Here is a 15,472-nt window from a genome sequence, read left to right as displayed (position 1 = left end):
GTAAAACAGATAGCTAGTGGGAAGCAGCCGCATAGCACAAGGAGATCAGCTCGGGGCTTTGTGACCACCTAGAGGGGTGGGATAGGGAGGGTGGGAGGGAGACACAGGAAGGAGGAGATATGGGGATATAGTATATGTATAGCTGATTCACTTTGTTATAAAGCAGAAACTAACACACCATTGTAAAGCAATTATACTTCAATAAAGATGTTAATAAATAAATAAATGTTAGGCAGACCAAAAAAAAAAAAAAAGAGAAATTAAGACATTCCCAGGTAAACAAAGCTGACAGAATTCATTGCTAGCAGACTTGCTCTGCAAGAAATGCTAAAGAGAATTCTTCAGGCAGAAATGAAAGGATACTAGACAGTTATTTGAATTCCGTGAAGAAATAAAGAGCACTGATCAACATAATTATGTAGGTAAATATAAAAGACAATATAAATATATTTTTGTTTGTAACATTTTTTCTCCTATATTATTTAAAAGCGACAATTATAAATCTGTGTTAATGGTATACAAGTTATAAGATGTTATTTCTATGACAATAATAGCACAAAAGAGGAGTGAGGGAACAGAGCTATCTAGCAGCAAAGTTTCTGTAAATAAATAAAATTAAGTAGGTATTATTTTAAAGCAGAGTGTTATATATTAACATATTTCTTGGAAAGAACAGTCTCTTCAATAAATGGTGCTGGGAAAATTGGATAGCCACATGCAAAAGAATGAAACTGGACCACTATCTTATACCACTCACAAAAATTAACTCAAAATTGATTAAAGAACATAAGACCTGAAGCCATAAAACTCCTAGAACAAGGTGGTAAGCTCCTTGACATCTGTCTTGGCGATTATTTTTCTAATTTGACACCAAAGCAAAGGCAACAAGAGCAAAAATAAACGAGTGGGACTACATCAAACTAAAAAGCTTCTGCACAGCAAAAGAAACCGTCAACAAAATGAAAAGGCAACCTACCAAATGGGAGAAAATATCTGAAAGTCATATATCTGGTAAGAACTCATACAATTCAATGGCAAAAAACAGTAATTAAAAAATGGGCAGGGGCTCCAAATAGACATTTTTTCAAAGAAGACATAGAGATGGCCAACATGACAAGGTGCTCAACATGACTGACCATCAGGGAATGCAAATAAAAACCACAATGAGGTATCACTTCACACCCATTAGAATGGCTTTTATCAAAAACACAAGAAATAACAAGTATGGGTGAGGATGTGGAGAAAAGTGGTCCTCAGTGCACTATTTTTGAGAATGTAAATTGGTGCAGCCGCTATGGAAAACAGTATGAGGTTCTTCAAAAAATAAAATAAAACTATATGATCCACTTTTGGGTATTTTTCAAAGAAAATGAAAACATAACTCAAGAAGATATACACACCCCATAAAGGATTATAAGGGAATACTATAAATAATTGTATATTAACTGTATGCCAATTAGATAACCTGGATGAAATGGACAGACTCCTAGAAAGACAAACTATAAAAACTGTCTCAAGAAGAAATAGAAATAGAAATCCTGGAAAAGGACAGGCCTAGATGGCTGCATGGGTGAATTATACCAATTTTTAAAAATTCTACCAATTAAAGAATAATAAATAATAAATATCAATCCTTCATAGACTCTTTCAAAAACAAAAGAGACAGGAACACTTCCCAACCTATTCTATGAAACTAGTATTAACCTGATACCAAAGCCAGACAAAGACATCACAAAAAAACTACAGACCAGAATCTGTTTTGAATATGGATGCAAATATCCTCAACAAGTTACTAGTGAATTGACTCTAGAACCACATAAAAAAGATCATACCATGATAAGAACATTTAACAAATCATGAATACGGAGGAACTTTCTCAACTGGATAAAAAAAATGTATGAAATACCCCAGTAACATCATACTTAATGGTGAAAGATGGAAAGCTTTTTCCCTAAGATCAGGAACAAGACAAGGATTCCTGCTTTCAACACTTCTTTCAACATTATACTGAAAGTTCTGGCCAGGGCAATTAGAGGGGACAAAAAAGAGTAAAAAGGTTCCCAAATTGGAAGAAGTAAAATTATCTCTCTTTGCAAATCACATGATCTTGTGTTCAGAAAATTCTAAGGAATCACAAAAAGAAAAAACTACTAAAGCTAATAAATGAATTCAACAATAGACCAACAACAAAACCAGTTATATTTCAATACACAAGCAATGAACAATGTAAAAGGGAAATTAAGAAAATGATTCCATTTATAATGGCATTAAAAAATAATTAGGAATAAATTTAACTAAGGAGGGGCAAGACTTGTACACTGAAAACTACAAAACATTGTTGACAGAAATGAAGAAAACTTAAATAAACAGAAAAACATTTCACATTCATGAATTAGAAGACTTAACATTGTTAAGATGGCAATACACCCCAAACCTATCTAAGGAGTCAGTGAAATCCCCATCAAAATCCCAATGTCCTCTCTTGCAGAAATGAAAAAGCCAATCCTAAAATTCATATGTAATTGCAAGGGGGCCTAACAGCCAAAACAATGTTGAAAAAGAATAAAGTTGGAGGAAGCACATTTCCCAATTTCAAAACTTACAAAAATTACACAGCTACAGTAGTCAAAAGAGGGTAGTACTGGCATAAAAATAGATCAATTGAATGGAACGGACATTCCAGAGGTAAACCCATACATTATGGTGAACTGATTTCAACAGAGTGCCAAGACCATTCAATGGAGAAAGAACAGTCTCTTCAACAAAAGATGCTGGGATAACTGAATAGGCAAATGCAAAAGAAGAAAGTCAGACCCTTACCTCATATCATATATAAAAATTAACTCAAAACAGATCAAAGACCCAAATAAAAGCTAAAATTAAAAGAAACTATAGAAGTAAATCTTTATGGCCTTGGATTTGGCAATGACTTCTTACATATGACACCAAAAGCACAAGTAACAAAAGAAAAACATAGATGAACTGGACTTCGTGAAAATGAAAATCATTTGGGCATCAAAGGACACTATCAAGAGAGTGAAATGACAAATCACAGAATGGGAGAAAATATTTGCAAATCATATAAACGGTAAGGCTCTAGAATCCAGAATATATATTAAAAAAACCCAAAACCTTAAAACTCAACAACAAAAAGACAAACAACCAAATTTAAAAATAGGCAAAGGACCTGAATGAACATTTCTCCAAAGATGTACATATGACCAACAAGCACATGTAAACATGCTTAAAGTCGTTAGTCATTAGGGAAATGTAAACCAAACCACAATGACATACTACTTCACACCCATTAGGATGGCCACAAAAAACGAAAAAGAAATGGAAAGGACTTCCCTGGTGGTGCAATGGTTAAGAATCCGCCTGCCAGTGCAGGGGACATGGGTTCAATCCCAGGTCTAGGAAGATCCCACATGCCATGAAGCAACTAAGCCCGTGTGCCACAACTACTGAGCCTGCGCTCTAGAGCCCATGCGCCACAACTACCGAGCCCACGCGCCACAACTACTGAAGCCCACGCACCCTAGAGCCCATGCACTGCAACTACTGAGCCCACACACCTCAACTACTGAAGCCTGCGTGCCACAACTACTGAGCCTGCATGCTGCAACTACTGAAGCCTGCATGCCTAGAGCTCATGCTCCATGACAAGAAGCCACCGCAATGAGAAGCCCATGCACCGCAACGAAGAGTAGCCGCAACTAGAGAAAGCCCGTGCGCAGCAGTGAAGACCCAACGCAGCCAAAAAAAGAAAAAAAAAAGAAAATGGAAAACACCAAGTGTGGGTGGGGGTGATACATTGTTGGTACAAATGTAAAATGGTGAGCTACTGTGGAAAATAGTTTGGCAGTTCCTCAAAAACTTCAACATAGAATTTACTGTACGACTCATTCCCAGGTATATACTCAAAAGAACTGAAAACATATGTCCACATAAAAGTTTGTGTACACATGTTCACAGCAGCATTATTCACAACAGCCAAAAGGTAGAAACCACCCAAGTGTCCATGAATTGATGAATGGATAAGTGTGGTGTATCAATACAATAAATGATTATTCAGCAACAAAAAAAGTACTGATACATGCTACAACTTAGATGAACTTTGAAATCATTATGGAAGTGACAGAACCCAGGTCATATATTATGATTCCATTTATTTGAAATTTCCAGAACAGGTAAATTCATAGAGAGAAATCTGATTAGTGGTTGCCAGGGGCTGGGAGGAGGGGGAAATGGGGAGTAACTGCTTAATGTGTGTGGAGTCTGCATCTGGGATGATAAAGAAGTCCTGGAACTAGATAGTGGTGATGGCTGACTGTACTTAATACCACTAAATTGTACACTTTAAAATGGTTAAAATGGTAAATTTTATGTTATGCGTGTTTTACCACAGTAAGAAATAAAACATATACTTAAAAAGTCTAATTCTCTATGAACATTGATCTATACAAATATAATTGCTTCAGGTCTTTTTTTAAATTATTGCTTTCAATTTTCTTGCCCCTACCCAGAAGCCATATAGTGAAGTGACAAAATACTGCCACTGTGACTTTGGGGCCCAACAAAGGCTAAGTCCAGGTCAGCCCTGTCACTTACCAACTGTATAAAATGAGACAAAACTCCTCTCTTTGTGCCTCAGTTTCTTCATCTGTAGAATAGGGAATAATATCAATTATTCAGGGTCCTGAATAATGACAATACTGTAAATAAGGAATAAAGGAGCTCCCACTTACCAAGGTTATGACAATAAAAAATATTTGTAATGGAATGAAAAACACTAAATGAATGAAATACCATGAGTCCATAATGACAATCAATTAAAAGAAAGCCAGAAAAGAAAAACTGTCACTATTCATAACTACTTCATAACTCCTTACTTTTAACATTAGTAATTAAGGGAAAAGAAACATCTGTTTTTCAGGAGGAATTACATTTTAGAGTAACCCAGTAATTCCCAATGATTAAGAAAAGCTTTTCAGAAGAATGCTAGACATAAAAGTAAAATGAATACAGAATTAACAAAATGCATTTCACAAATTCCGATGCAAATTTTGATGTGGGTAAAAATTAGCAACTGGTATTAAAATAATTAGAATTGGACGGTCATATTGTAGCACCACACAAATTACTCTGGAGTTGCAAGGGGAGCCACAAAAGCTTGGAAAGCACAGACTGTCATCACCTTAACCCAGTGGTTAATCTTAGCTTTACTCATAGTGGATCAGATACTGTGTCTTCTGATGTACAATAATGCAGAAAAACTAGATTAGTGGTTGCCTAGAGTTTAGAGGGAAGGACGGGGGGTGGTGACCACTTAAGAGTATGGAGTTTCTTCTTGGGGTGACAAAAATGTTCTAAAACTGATGTGGTGATGGTTGCACAAATCTGTGAATGTACTAAAAACCAATGAATAGTAAACTTTAAACGGGTGGTGTGTGTGTGTGAACTTTATCTCAATAAAGCTGTTACCACCCCCAAAAAATCATATACAGCTACATCCAGGATAAAGTATTTTCAATCCAAACAAAATTAAACATATAGCATCTACAGAGAAGAAAATGGGATTGGAGAAAAATTAGGTACCCAAAAGTATCAAACACAAAGAACAGAGAGTCTAAAGAAAAAAACACACTAGAGAAAAAAAGTACTGAGAAGTATCTCCTCCATTTTAGCTGAGAATAAACATTTACATAGTATCACAAACGTGTGGCACAGTGACCACAAAAGTTCCACAGCAGTTAAAAATGTTGAGAAATTACTGCTCTAGCACCATAATATTAAACTACCAAAATTTTAATAAAAGTGTAGTTTTCAAATTGTTGTATCTCAGAAGTTAACATATAACTTCAGCCTTGACTCTGGCTGAACAGTGAGATTAATACTCCGTCATTCAGGCTTCCCTGGTGACGCAGTGGTTGAGAGTCCACCTGCTAATGCAGGGGACACGGGTTCGAGCCCTGGTCTGGGAGGATCCCACATGCTGCGGAGCAACTAGGCCCGTGAGCCACAACTACTGAGCCTGCACGTCTGGAGCCTGTGCTCCGCAACAAGAGAGGCCACGATAGTGAGGGGCCCGCGCACCGCGATGAAGAGTGGCCCCCGTTTGCCGCAACTAGAGAAAGCCCTTGCACAGAAACGAAGACCCAACACAGCAAAAATAATTAATTAATAAACGTGTCCCCTGCATTGGCAGGCAAAAAAAAAAAAAAAAAAATACTCCGTCATGCAAGATTCAACCAAAACATCTACTTAACTGTATGTTATCACTTACATGTGGAATCTAAAAAAATACAACAAACTAGTGAATAAAACAAAAAAGAAGCAGCCTCACAGATACAGAGAACCAACTAGTTCTACCAGTGGGGAGAGGCGATATAGGGGTAGGGGATTTTTTTAAGAAGGGTTATTACGGGATTATACAAAATAATTTGTGTGAAACTTTTGAAAATTGTAAAGCACTACAGAATTTAAAGACTCTTTCATTCAATAACAAAAAATACATTAAAAAATGTCTATTCGGTGCAGCTGTATTTTGATAGTTTGTTCTGTCTCACCTTTTGCAGTGAGAAATGTAGTTTAACTACCTATGTTTAGATCCTTTAGGTCTCTCCATTCTTTCATCCATTTCTTCCTCCCCTTCTGTCATCCTTGCCTTCCACGAGAACCAGATCCACAGGGAAATCCAGAATACCTCAGCCAAGACCAGGCTGCCACCCAGCTACAGAAAGGCCCGCCAGAGCAGGAGCCATCCCACCCCGTCGTTTGGGTGGGTCTAAAATAAGTCTTGCTGCCAATGGCCAAAAACGCTAAGGCCTAGATCCAGACTCAGCATAGGTGTCTGCCCGAAAACAACAGGCTTGCCCCAGTCCCAGCAGGCAGTGGGCATCTGCTCCATCTGTGAGTCATCTCCTTGGGGTCATAGGAGCCTCTTCCCAGGCACCCTGATCACCAGCTAAATCCTCATGAGCACTCTCTCTCCAGACAGAGGTTGAACATGTTTCATCTCCTTTCTTACCCCATTCCACCTCCTCACTCTTATGTCCATTTCTGGCTGGGAGCTCTTCATACAAGACTACCCTCTGCCCAGAATCACAATGCTTCAAGAGTGGTTAACACTCTGAGTGCTGGCTAACACTCAGAGACTCTTGCTGTCAAATCCCAGAGCCAGACTGCATCCTTCGCAGACCAGCATGGGCTGTGCTGAGCCCAAGATGCCCTCGGAGCCTTCCCTTCCACACCTAGCCCTCCACAATGGTACCACATAGGCTGAGACCGAGGCCTTGAAGGACACTCTCTTGCTGCCTTTGACACTCCTACCTGGGTGAAGTGAATGCAGGGCATCCATGTGGGGGGCACAGTGCCCGGTAGACTGACTGACACATAAGTCATCTCTCCAGGACACCTGAGACTTTTTTCTCAAAAATGTACAGAACTGGAGAGGAGTCAAGATGGCAGTATGGAAAGACACGGAGTTAGTGTCTCTCCTCAACTAGGGTGCCTGCCGGCTGCTGGTGGGGAACTCTGAATCCCAAGGAGACAGGAGGAAGCCCAGAGTGAACCGGCAGGACGCAGGGGGACCCAGAGGGGAGGAGAAGTGGACGCCAGACAAGATCAGCACCCCTGAGGCTGGGGAGATCAGGAGAGGCAGGTGGGAGGGACTCTCCGGGAAGAGCAGGAAAGGAGCAGAGGGCGATTGCCTGGCCACTCAGGCCGAGGAGTCTGCTGAGCTCCCAAGCTGCTTCCCCCACCTCCAAAGCCCCCTCCAGGCCGCATGGGTCCTGGGGGCATAGGAGGGAGGCCAGGGAGATCAGGAGAGGCAGGCAGGAAGGGCCCTCAGGAGGAGTGGGAAAGGAGCAGAGGGCCACTGCCCTGCCCACTTGGGCCCAGGGAGCCTGCTGAGCTCCCAGGCCAATCCCCCGCCCTTCAAACACCCCTCCAGGCTACATGGGTCCTTGGGGGCATAGGACGGAGGTGGGGAGACCAGGAGAGGCAGGCAGGAGGGGCCCTCTGGGAGGAGCAGGAGAGGAGCGATTGCCCCACCCACTCAGGCAAGGAGAGCCTAAGGAGATCCCAGGCCAGTCACCTGCCCTCCAAGGCCTCCCTCCCCCCAGAACCCCGCCCCAGCCGCACTGGTCCTGGGGGCATAGGAGGGAAGCAGGGTGGGGGGGGGGGGCGGTGATCAGGAGAGGAAGGCGGGAGGGGCCCTCCCAGACCCCAGACCAGAGGAGCAGGAGAGGAGAGGAGGGCATTTGCCCCACCCATTCGAGCCCAGGAAGCCTGCTGGGCTCCCAGATGAGGTCCCCTGCCCTCGAGACCAGGCACGCCTGGGTCCCTTCTGTCCCTTGAGCCTAAGCCCCACCACCCACAGCCCCCAGGGCCTTTTCCAGCCCTGTGGGTGCTGAGCACTGGCCCCACCCACTGCACAAACCTTGCCCTTGCTTAGGCCCCACCCTCCATAGCCAAGACTTTCCCCCACCACCCTGCCCTTGGTTTTTTTTTTTTCTTTTCCTTCCTGCTCTTTTTTACTGTTGTGGTACTGATGTACCTTCCAGTTGCTGATTCATCTGTATTTTTATTTTTACATTTTTTCTCACATATCTGTTAGTTTCCTAGTCTAATTTTATTTTTCGTCATTGCTCTTTTTTTTTTTTGGCTGCCCCACATGGCTTGCGGGATCTTGATTCACGAGCCCACAGTCAGGCGGAAGCTCCTGAAGTGGGAGCTCCAAGTCTGAACCACTGGACTAACAGAGAATCTCAGACCCCAGGGAATATTCATAGGACTGAGGTCTCACAGAGTTCCTCATCTCAGCACCAAGACCCAGCTCTACCCAAAAGCCTACAAACTCCAGTGTTGGAAGCCTCAGGCCAAACAACCAGTAAGACAGGAACACAATCCCACTCATTAAAAAAAAAAAAAAAATGAGATGGCAAAACAAAATGTCACAGATGAAGGAGCAAGGGAAAAACCTACAAGACTAAGTAAATGAAGAGGAAATAGACAGTCTACCTGAAAAAGAATGCAGAGTAATGACAGTAAAGATGATCCAGAATCTCAGAAACAGAATGGAAGCACAGATTGAGAAAATACAGGAAATCTAGACAATAAATACAAGAAATCTTAACAAAGATCTAGAAGAACTAAAGAATAAACAGAGATGAACAACACAATAACTGAAATGAAAAATACACTAGAAGGAATCAATAACAATAACTGAGGCAGGAGAACAAATAAATGAGCTGGAAGACAAAATGGTGGAAATAACTGCCAAGGAGCAGAAGAAAGAATGAAAAGAATTGAGGACAATCTCAGAGACCTCTGGGACAACACTAAATGCAGCAACATTCGAATTATGGGGTCCCAGAAGAAGAAGAGAAAAAGAAAGGGTCTGAGAAAATATTTGAAGAGATTATAGTCGAAAATGTCCCTAATATGGGAAAGGGAATAGTCACCCAAGTCCAGGAAGCACAGAGAGTCCCATACAGCATAAACCCTAGGAAAAACACACCAAGACACATAATAATCAAACTAATAAAAATTAAATTCAAAGAAAAAAATATTAAAAGCAGCAAGGGAAAAACAAAAAATAACATACAAAGGAATCCCCATAAGGTTATCAGCTGATTTTTCAGTGGAAACTCTGCAGGCCAGAAGAGAGTGGCAGGATATACTTAAAGTGATGAAAGATAAAAACCTACAACCAAGATTACTCTACCGAGCAAGGATCTCATTCAGATTCCATGGAGAAGTCAAAAGCTTTTCAGACAAACAAAAGTTAAGAGAATTCAGCACCACCAAACCAGCTTTACAACAAATGCTAAAGAAACTTCTCTAAGCAGGAAACACAAGAGAAGAAAAAGACCCACAATAAAAACCCCAAAACAATTAAGAAAATGGTAAAAAAAAAAAAAAAAAAACATACATATTGCTAATAACCTTGAATGTAAATGGATTAAATGCCCCAACCAAAAGACACAGACTGGTTGAATGGATACAAAAACAAGACCCATATATATGCTGTCTACAAGAGACCCACTTCAGACCTAGGGACACATACAGACTGCAAGTGAAGGGATGGAAAAAGATATTCCATGCAAATGGAAATCAAAAGAAAGCTGGAGTAGCAATACTCCTATCAGATAAAATAGACTTTAAAATAAAGACAGTTATAAGAGATAAGGAGGGACACTACATAATGATCAAAGGATCAATCCAAGAAGAAGATATAACAATTATAAATGTTTATGCACCCAGCATAGGAGCACCTCAATACATAAGGCAAATGCTAACAACATGAAAGGAGGAATCGACGGTAACACAATAACAGTAGGGGACTTTAACATCCCACTTACACCAACGGACAGATCATCCAAACAGAAAATAAATAAGGAAACACAAGCTTTAAATGACACAGTAGACCAGATAGATTTAATTGATATTTATAGAATATTCCACCCAAAAGTGGCAGAATACACTCTCTTCTCAAGTGCACATGGAACATTCTCCAGGAGAGATCACATCTTGGGTCACAAATCAAGCCTCAGAAAATTTAAGAAAACTGAAACTGTAACAAGCATCCTTTCTGACCACGACGCTATGAGATTGGAAATCAATTACAGGGGAAAAAAACTGTAAAAAACAAAAATACGTGGAGGCTAAATAGTGTGCTACAAAATAACCAAGACATCACTGAAGAAATCAAAGAAGAAATTAAAAACTACATAGAAACAAATGACAATGAAAACACGACGACCCAAAAACTATGGGACACAACAAAAGCAGTTCTAAGAGAGAAGTTTAGAGCAATTCAATCTCACCTCAAGAAACAAGAAAAATCTCAAATAAACAATCTAACCCTACACTTAAAACAACTAGAGAAAGAAGAACAAAAAAACCCCAAAGTCAGTAGAAGGAAAGAAATCATAAAGATCACAGCAGAAATAAATGAAATAGAAACGAAGAAAACAATAGCCAAGATCAATAAAACTAAAAGCTGGTTCTTTGACAAGATAAACAAAACTGATAAACCCTTAGCCAGACGCATCAAGAAAAAATGGGAGAGGACGCAAAAGAAAAAGGAGGAATCACAACTGACACTGCAGAAATACAAAGGATTATAAGAGACTACTACAAACAACTATATGCCAATAAAATGGACAACCAGGAATAAATGGACAAATTCTTGGAAAGGTACAATTTTCCAAGAATGAACCAGGAAGAATTAGAAAATATAAACAGACATATCACAAGTAAGGAAACTGAAACCGTAATTAAAAATCTCCCACAAACAAAAGTCCAGGACCAGATGGCTTCACAAGCGAATTCTATCAAACATTTAGAGAAGAGCTAACACCAGTCCTTTGCAAACTCTTCCAAAAAATTGCAGACGGAGAAACACTGCCAAATTCATTCTATGAAGCCACTATCATCACCCTGATACAAAAACCAGAAAATGGTATCACAAAAAAAAGAAAATTACAGACCAATTTCACTGATGAACATAGATGCAAAAGTCCTGAACAAAATACTAGCAAACAGAATCCAACAGCACAATGAAAGGATCATACACCATGATCAAGTGGGATTTATCCCAGGGATGCAAAGATTCTTCAATATATGCAAATCAATCAATGTGATACACCATATTAACAAATTAAGGAATAAAACCCATATGATCATCTCAATAGATGCAGAAAAAAGCTTTTAACAAAATTCAACACCCATTTATGATAAAAACTCTCCAGAAAATGGGCACAGAGGGAACCTACCTCAACATAATAAAGGCCATATATGACAAACCCACAGCAAACATCATACTCAATGGTGAAAAACTGAAAGCATTTCCACTAGGATCAGGAACAAGACAAGGAGGTCCACTCTTGCCACTCTTATTCAACATAGTTTTGGAAGTCCTAGCCACGGCAATCAGAGAAGAAAAAGAAATAAAAGGAATACAAACTGGAAAAGAAGAAGTAAAACCGTCACTATTTCCTGATGACATGATACTATACATAGAAAATCTTAAAGATGCCACCAGAAAACTACTAGAACTAATCAATAAATTTGGTAAGGCTGCAGGATACAAAATTAATGCACAGAAATCTCTTCCATTCCTATACACCAACGAAAAATCAGAAAGAGAAATTAAGGAAACACTCCCATATACCATTGTAACAAAAAGAATAAAATACCTAGGAATAAACCAGCCTAAGGAGGCCAAAGACTTGTCCTCAGAAAAGTATAAAACACTGATGAAAGAAATCAAAGATGACATAAAAAGATGGAGAGATATACCATGTTCTTGGATTGGAAGAATCAATATTGTGAAAATGACTATACTGCCAAAAGCAATCTACAGATTCAATGCAATCCCTATCAAACTACCAATGGCATTCTTCACAGATCTAAAACAAAAAAACTTACAATTCGTATGGAAACACAAAAGACACCGAATAGTCAAAGCAATCTTGAGAAAGAAAAACGGAGTTGAAGGAATCAGGCTCCCTGACTTCAAACTATACCACAAAGCTACAGTAATCAAGACAGTATGGTACTGGCACAAAAACAGAAATATAGATCAACAGTACAGGATAGAATGCCCAGAGATAAACCCATGCACATATGGGCACCTAATTTATGACAAAGGAGCAAGAACATACAATGGAGAAAAGACAACCTCTTCAATAATTAGTGTTGGGAAAACTGGACAGCTACATGTAAAAGAATGAAATTAGAACACTACCTAACACCATATACAAAAATAAACTCAAAATGGATTAGAGACCTAAATGTAAGACCAGACACTATAAAACTCTTGGAGGAAAACAAAGGAAAAATCACTCTTTGACTTAAACCACAGCAAGATCTTTTTTGACCCACCTCCTAGAGTAACACATAAAAACAAAAATAAACAAATGGGACTTAATTAAACTTAAAAGCTTTTGCACAGCAAAGGAAGCCATAAACAAGACAAAAAGACAACCCTCAGAATGGGAGAAAATATTTGCAAATGAAACAACAAAGGATTAATCTCTAAAATATACAAACAGCTCATGGAGCTCAATATCAAAAACAAACAAACAATCCAGTTAAAAAATGGGTGGAAGACCTAAATAGACATTTCACCAAGAAGACATACAGATGGCCAAGAGGCACATGAAAAGATGCTCAACATCACTATTAGAGAAATGCAAATCAAAACTACAATGAGGCATCACTTCACACTGGTCAGAATGGCCATTATCAAAAAAGCTAGAAACAATAAATGCTGGAAAGGGTGTGGTGAAAAGGGAAACCTCCTGCACTGTTGGTGGGGATGTAAATTGATACAACCACTATGGAAAACTGTATGGAGGTTCCTTAAAAAGCTAAAAATAGAACTACCATATGACCCAGCAATCCCACTACTGGGCATATACCCTGAGAAAACCATAACTCAAAAAGGGACATGCACCACAATGTTCATTGCAGCAATATTTACAATAGCCAGGTCATGGAAGCAACCTAAATCTCCATTGACTGATGAATGGATAAAGAAGATGTGGCACATATATACAATGGAATATTACTCAGCCATAGAAAGAAACGAAATCGAGTTATTTGTAGTGAGGTGGATGGACATAGAGTCTGACATACAGAGGGAAGTAAGTCAGAAAGAGAAAACCAAATACCATATGCTAACGCATATATATGGAATATATAAAAAAAAAGGTACTGATGAACCAAGTTGCAGGGCAGGAATAAAGATGTAGACATAGAGAATGGACTTGAGGACATGGGGTATGAGGGCGTAGCTGGGGCGAAGTGAGAGTAGCATCGACATATATACACTACTGAATGTAAAATAATTGGCTGGTGGGAAGCAGCAGCATAGTACAGGGAGATCAGCTCGGTGCTTTGCGGTGACCTAGAGAGGTGGGATAGGGAGGATGGGAGGGAGGCTCAAGAGGGAGGGGATATGGGGACATATGTATGCATATGGCTGATTCACTTTGTTGTGCAACAGAAACTAACATGGTACTGTGAAGCAATTATACTCCAATAAAGATGTATTAAAAAAAATGTAGAGAACTGGGTTTCCCGGGTGGCGCAGTGGTTAAGAATCCACCTGCCAATGCAGGGGACACGGGTTCAAGCCCTGGTCCGGGAAGATCCCACATGCTGCGGAGCAACTAAGCCCGTGCACCACAACTACTGAGCCTGTGCTCTAGAGCCCGTGAGCCACAACTTCTGAGCCTGCACGCCTAGAGCCCATGCTCCGCAGCAAGAGAAGCCACCACAATGAGAAGCCTGCCCACAACGTAGAGTAGCCCTTGCTCGCTACACTAGAGAAAAGCCCGTGTGCAGCAATGAAGACCCAATGCAGCCAAAAATAAATAAATTTATAAAAATTAAAAAAAAACCTTGTTAAAAAATGTACAGAACTGATATAACATTTCAATTTTTTTTTTTTTTTTTTTTTTTTTTGCGATACGCGGGCCTCTCACTGTTGTGGCCTCTCCCATTGCGGAGCACAGGCTCCGGAGGCACAGGCTCAGAGGCCATGGCTCACGGGCCCAGCCGCTCTGCGTCATGTGGGATCTTCCCGGACCAGGGCACGAACCCGCGTCCCCTGCATCGGCAGGTGGACTCTCAACCACTGTGCCACCAGGGAAGCCCCATTTCTTTTAATTAAATAGACTTTTTTTCCCATTATTTTTTTCTTTTTTCTTTTCCCACTTAAGCAACTAGGCTGTTCTGTTCTCACTGCCTCGGGAAAGGTTATGTTATAACCAAAAACAGAATTCTTTTTTTTTTAAAGAAGCCTCTTCCTGGCATTTATGCTTCCACCATTCCTTAAAGAACAGAAAGGACTCATAACATAGACTTAGGTTTGGAAGAATTTTATAAAAGAAGCAAAATTCTCCCTAAAGCTCAAAGTTAGACCTGAAACCTCCAGGAGGCCAAGAGTGCAGTCAAGGTCCACAGACCACCCAGCATCCCCTGAAGGAAGCACCTTGCACGGCCTGTGTCCACTAAGATCTTCCTTTCAACAGCAGCACAGGGCCTCTGCCCAGTGACTGTTCCAGAAAAAACAATGCTACCCTGTCCCTGGGACCTTTGCATCCCTCCCCATCCCAGCCCCATCAATAAGCATGGATTAAGTGGTACTACAAAGCATCACTCCCCAGCAAACTGGGGGAATCTTTGCAGTGCACTCCCAGGAGGAACCACCGTATCTAAAGCATGTTGACAATTCCTGAGCTCTACACAGTGGCAGCCCCTTTCACTTCTCATAGAACCAGTAACTTTCAACTCAGGAAATCTTGTTCTCACATAGATGCACACATTCTTTTCAGCTTGTCTCCCATTTGCCCCTTTTCGTTGCTTTGGGAAACACTCTCTCCTGTTCTCTCACTGGCATCACACAAGTAATCAAAATGGTGTCATACAAGTAATCAAAACAGTATTTTAAGGC

The 15,472-nt window shown here is 40.3% G+C and overlaps 1 protein-coding gene across 2 annotated transcripts in view; it reads right to left on the bottom strand.

Moving 5' to 3' along the window:
- DYDC1 (DPY30 domain containing 1) overlaps positions 1 to 15,472 on the bottom strand; it is a 44,102-nt gene that overhangs the window by 10,584 nt on the left and 18,046 nt on the right. The window contains exon 7 of one of the 2 annotated variants that reach the window (XM_079900096.1): positions 4,612 to 4,663. The exons of the other annotated variant lie outside the window; for it this stretch is intronic. Coding sequence (XP_079756222.1) covers positions 4,612 to 4,663 — 52 coding nt within the window. The remainder of the gene's footprint in view (positions 1 to 4,611; positions 4,664 to 15,472) is intronic. 2 annotated transcript variants of the gene reach the window in all.

This window comes from Stenella coeruleoalba (assembly GCF_951394435.1).
Source record: "Stenella coeruleoalba genome assembly, chromosome: 16".
Taxonomy (NCBI): domain Eukaryota; kingdom Metazoa; phylum Chordata; class Mammalia; order Artiodactyla; family Delphinidae; genus Stenella; species Stenella coeruleoalba.
The sequence above is the reverse complement of the archived record's forward strand: the minus strand, read 5'-3'. Positions and strand labels throughout refer to the sequence as shown.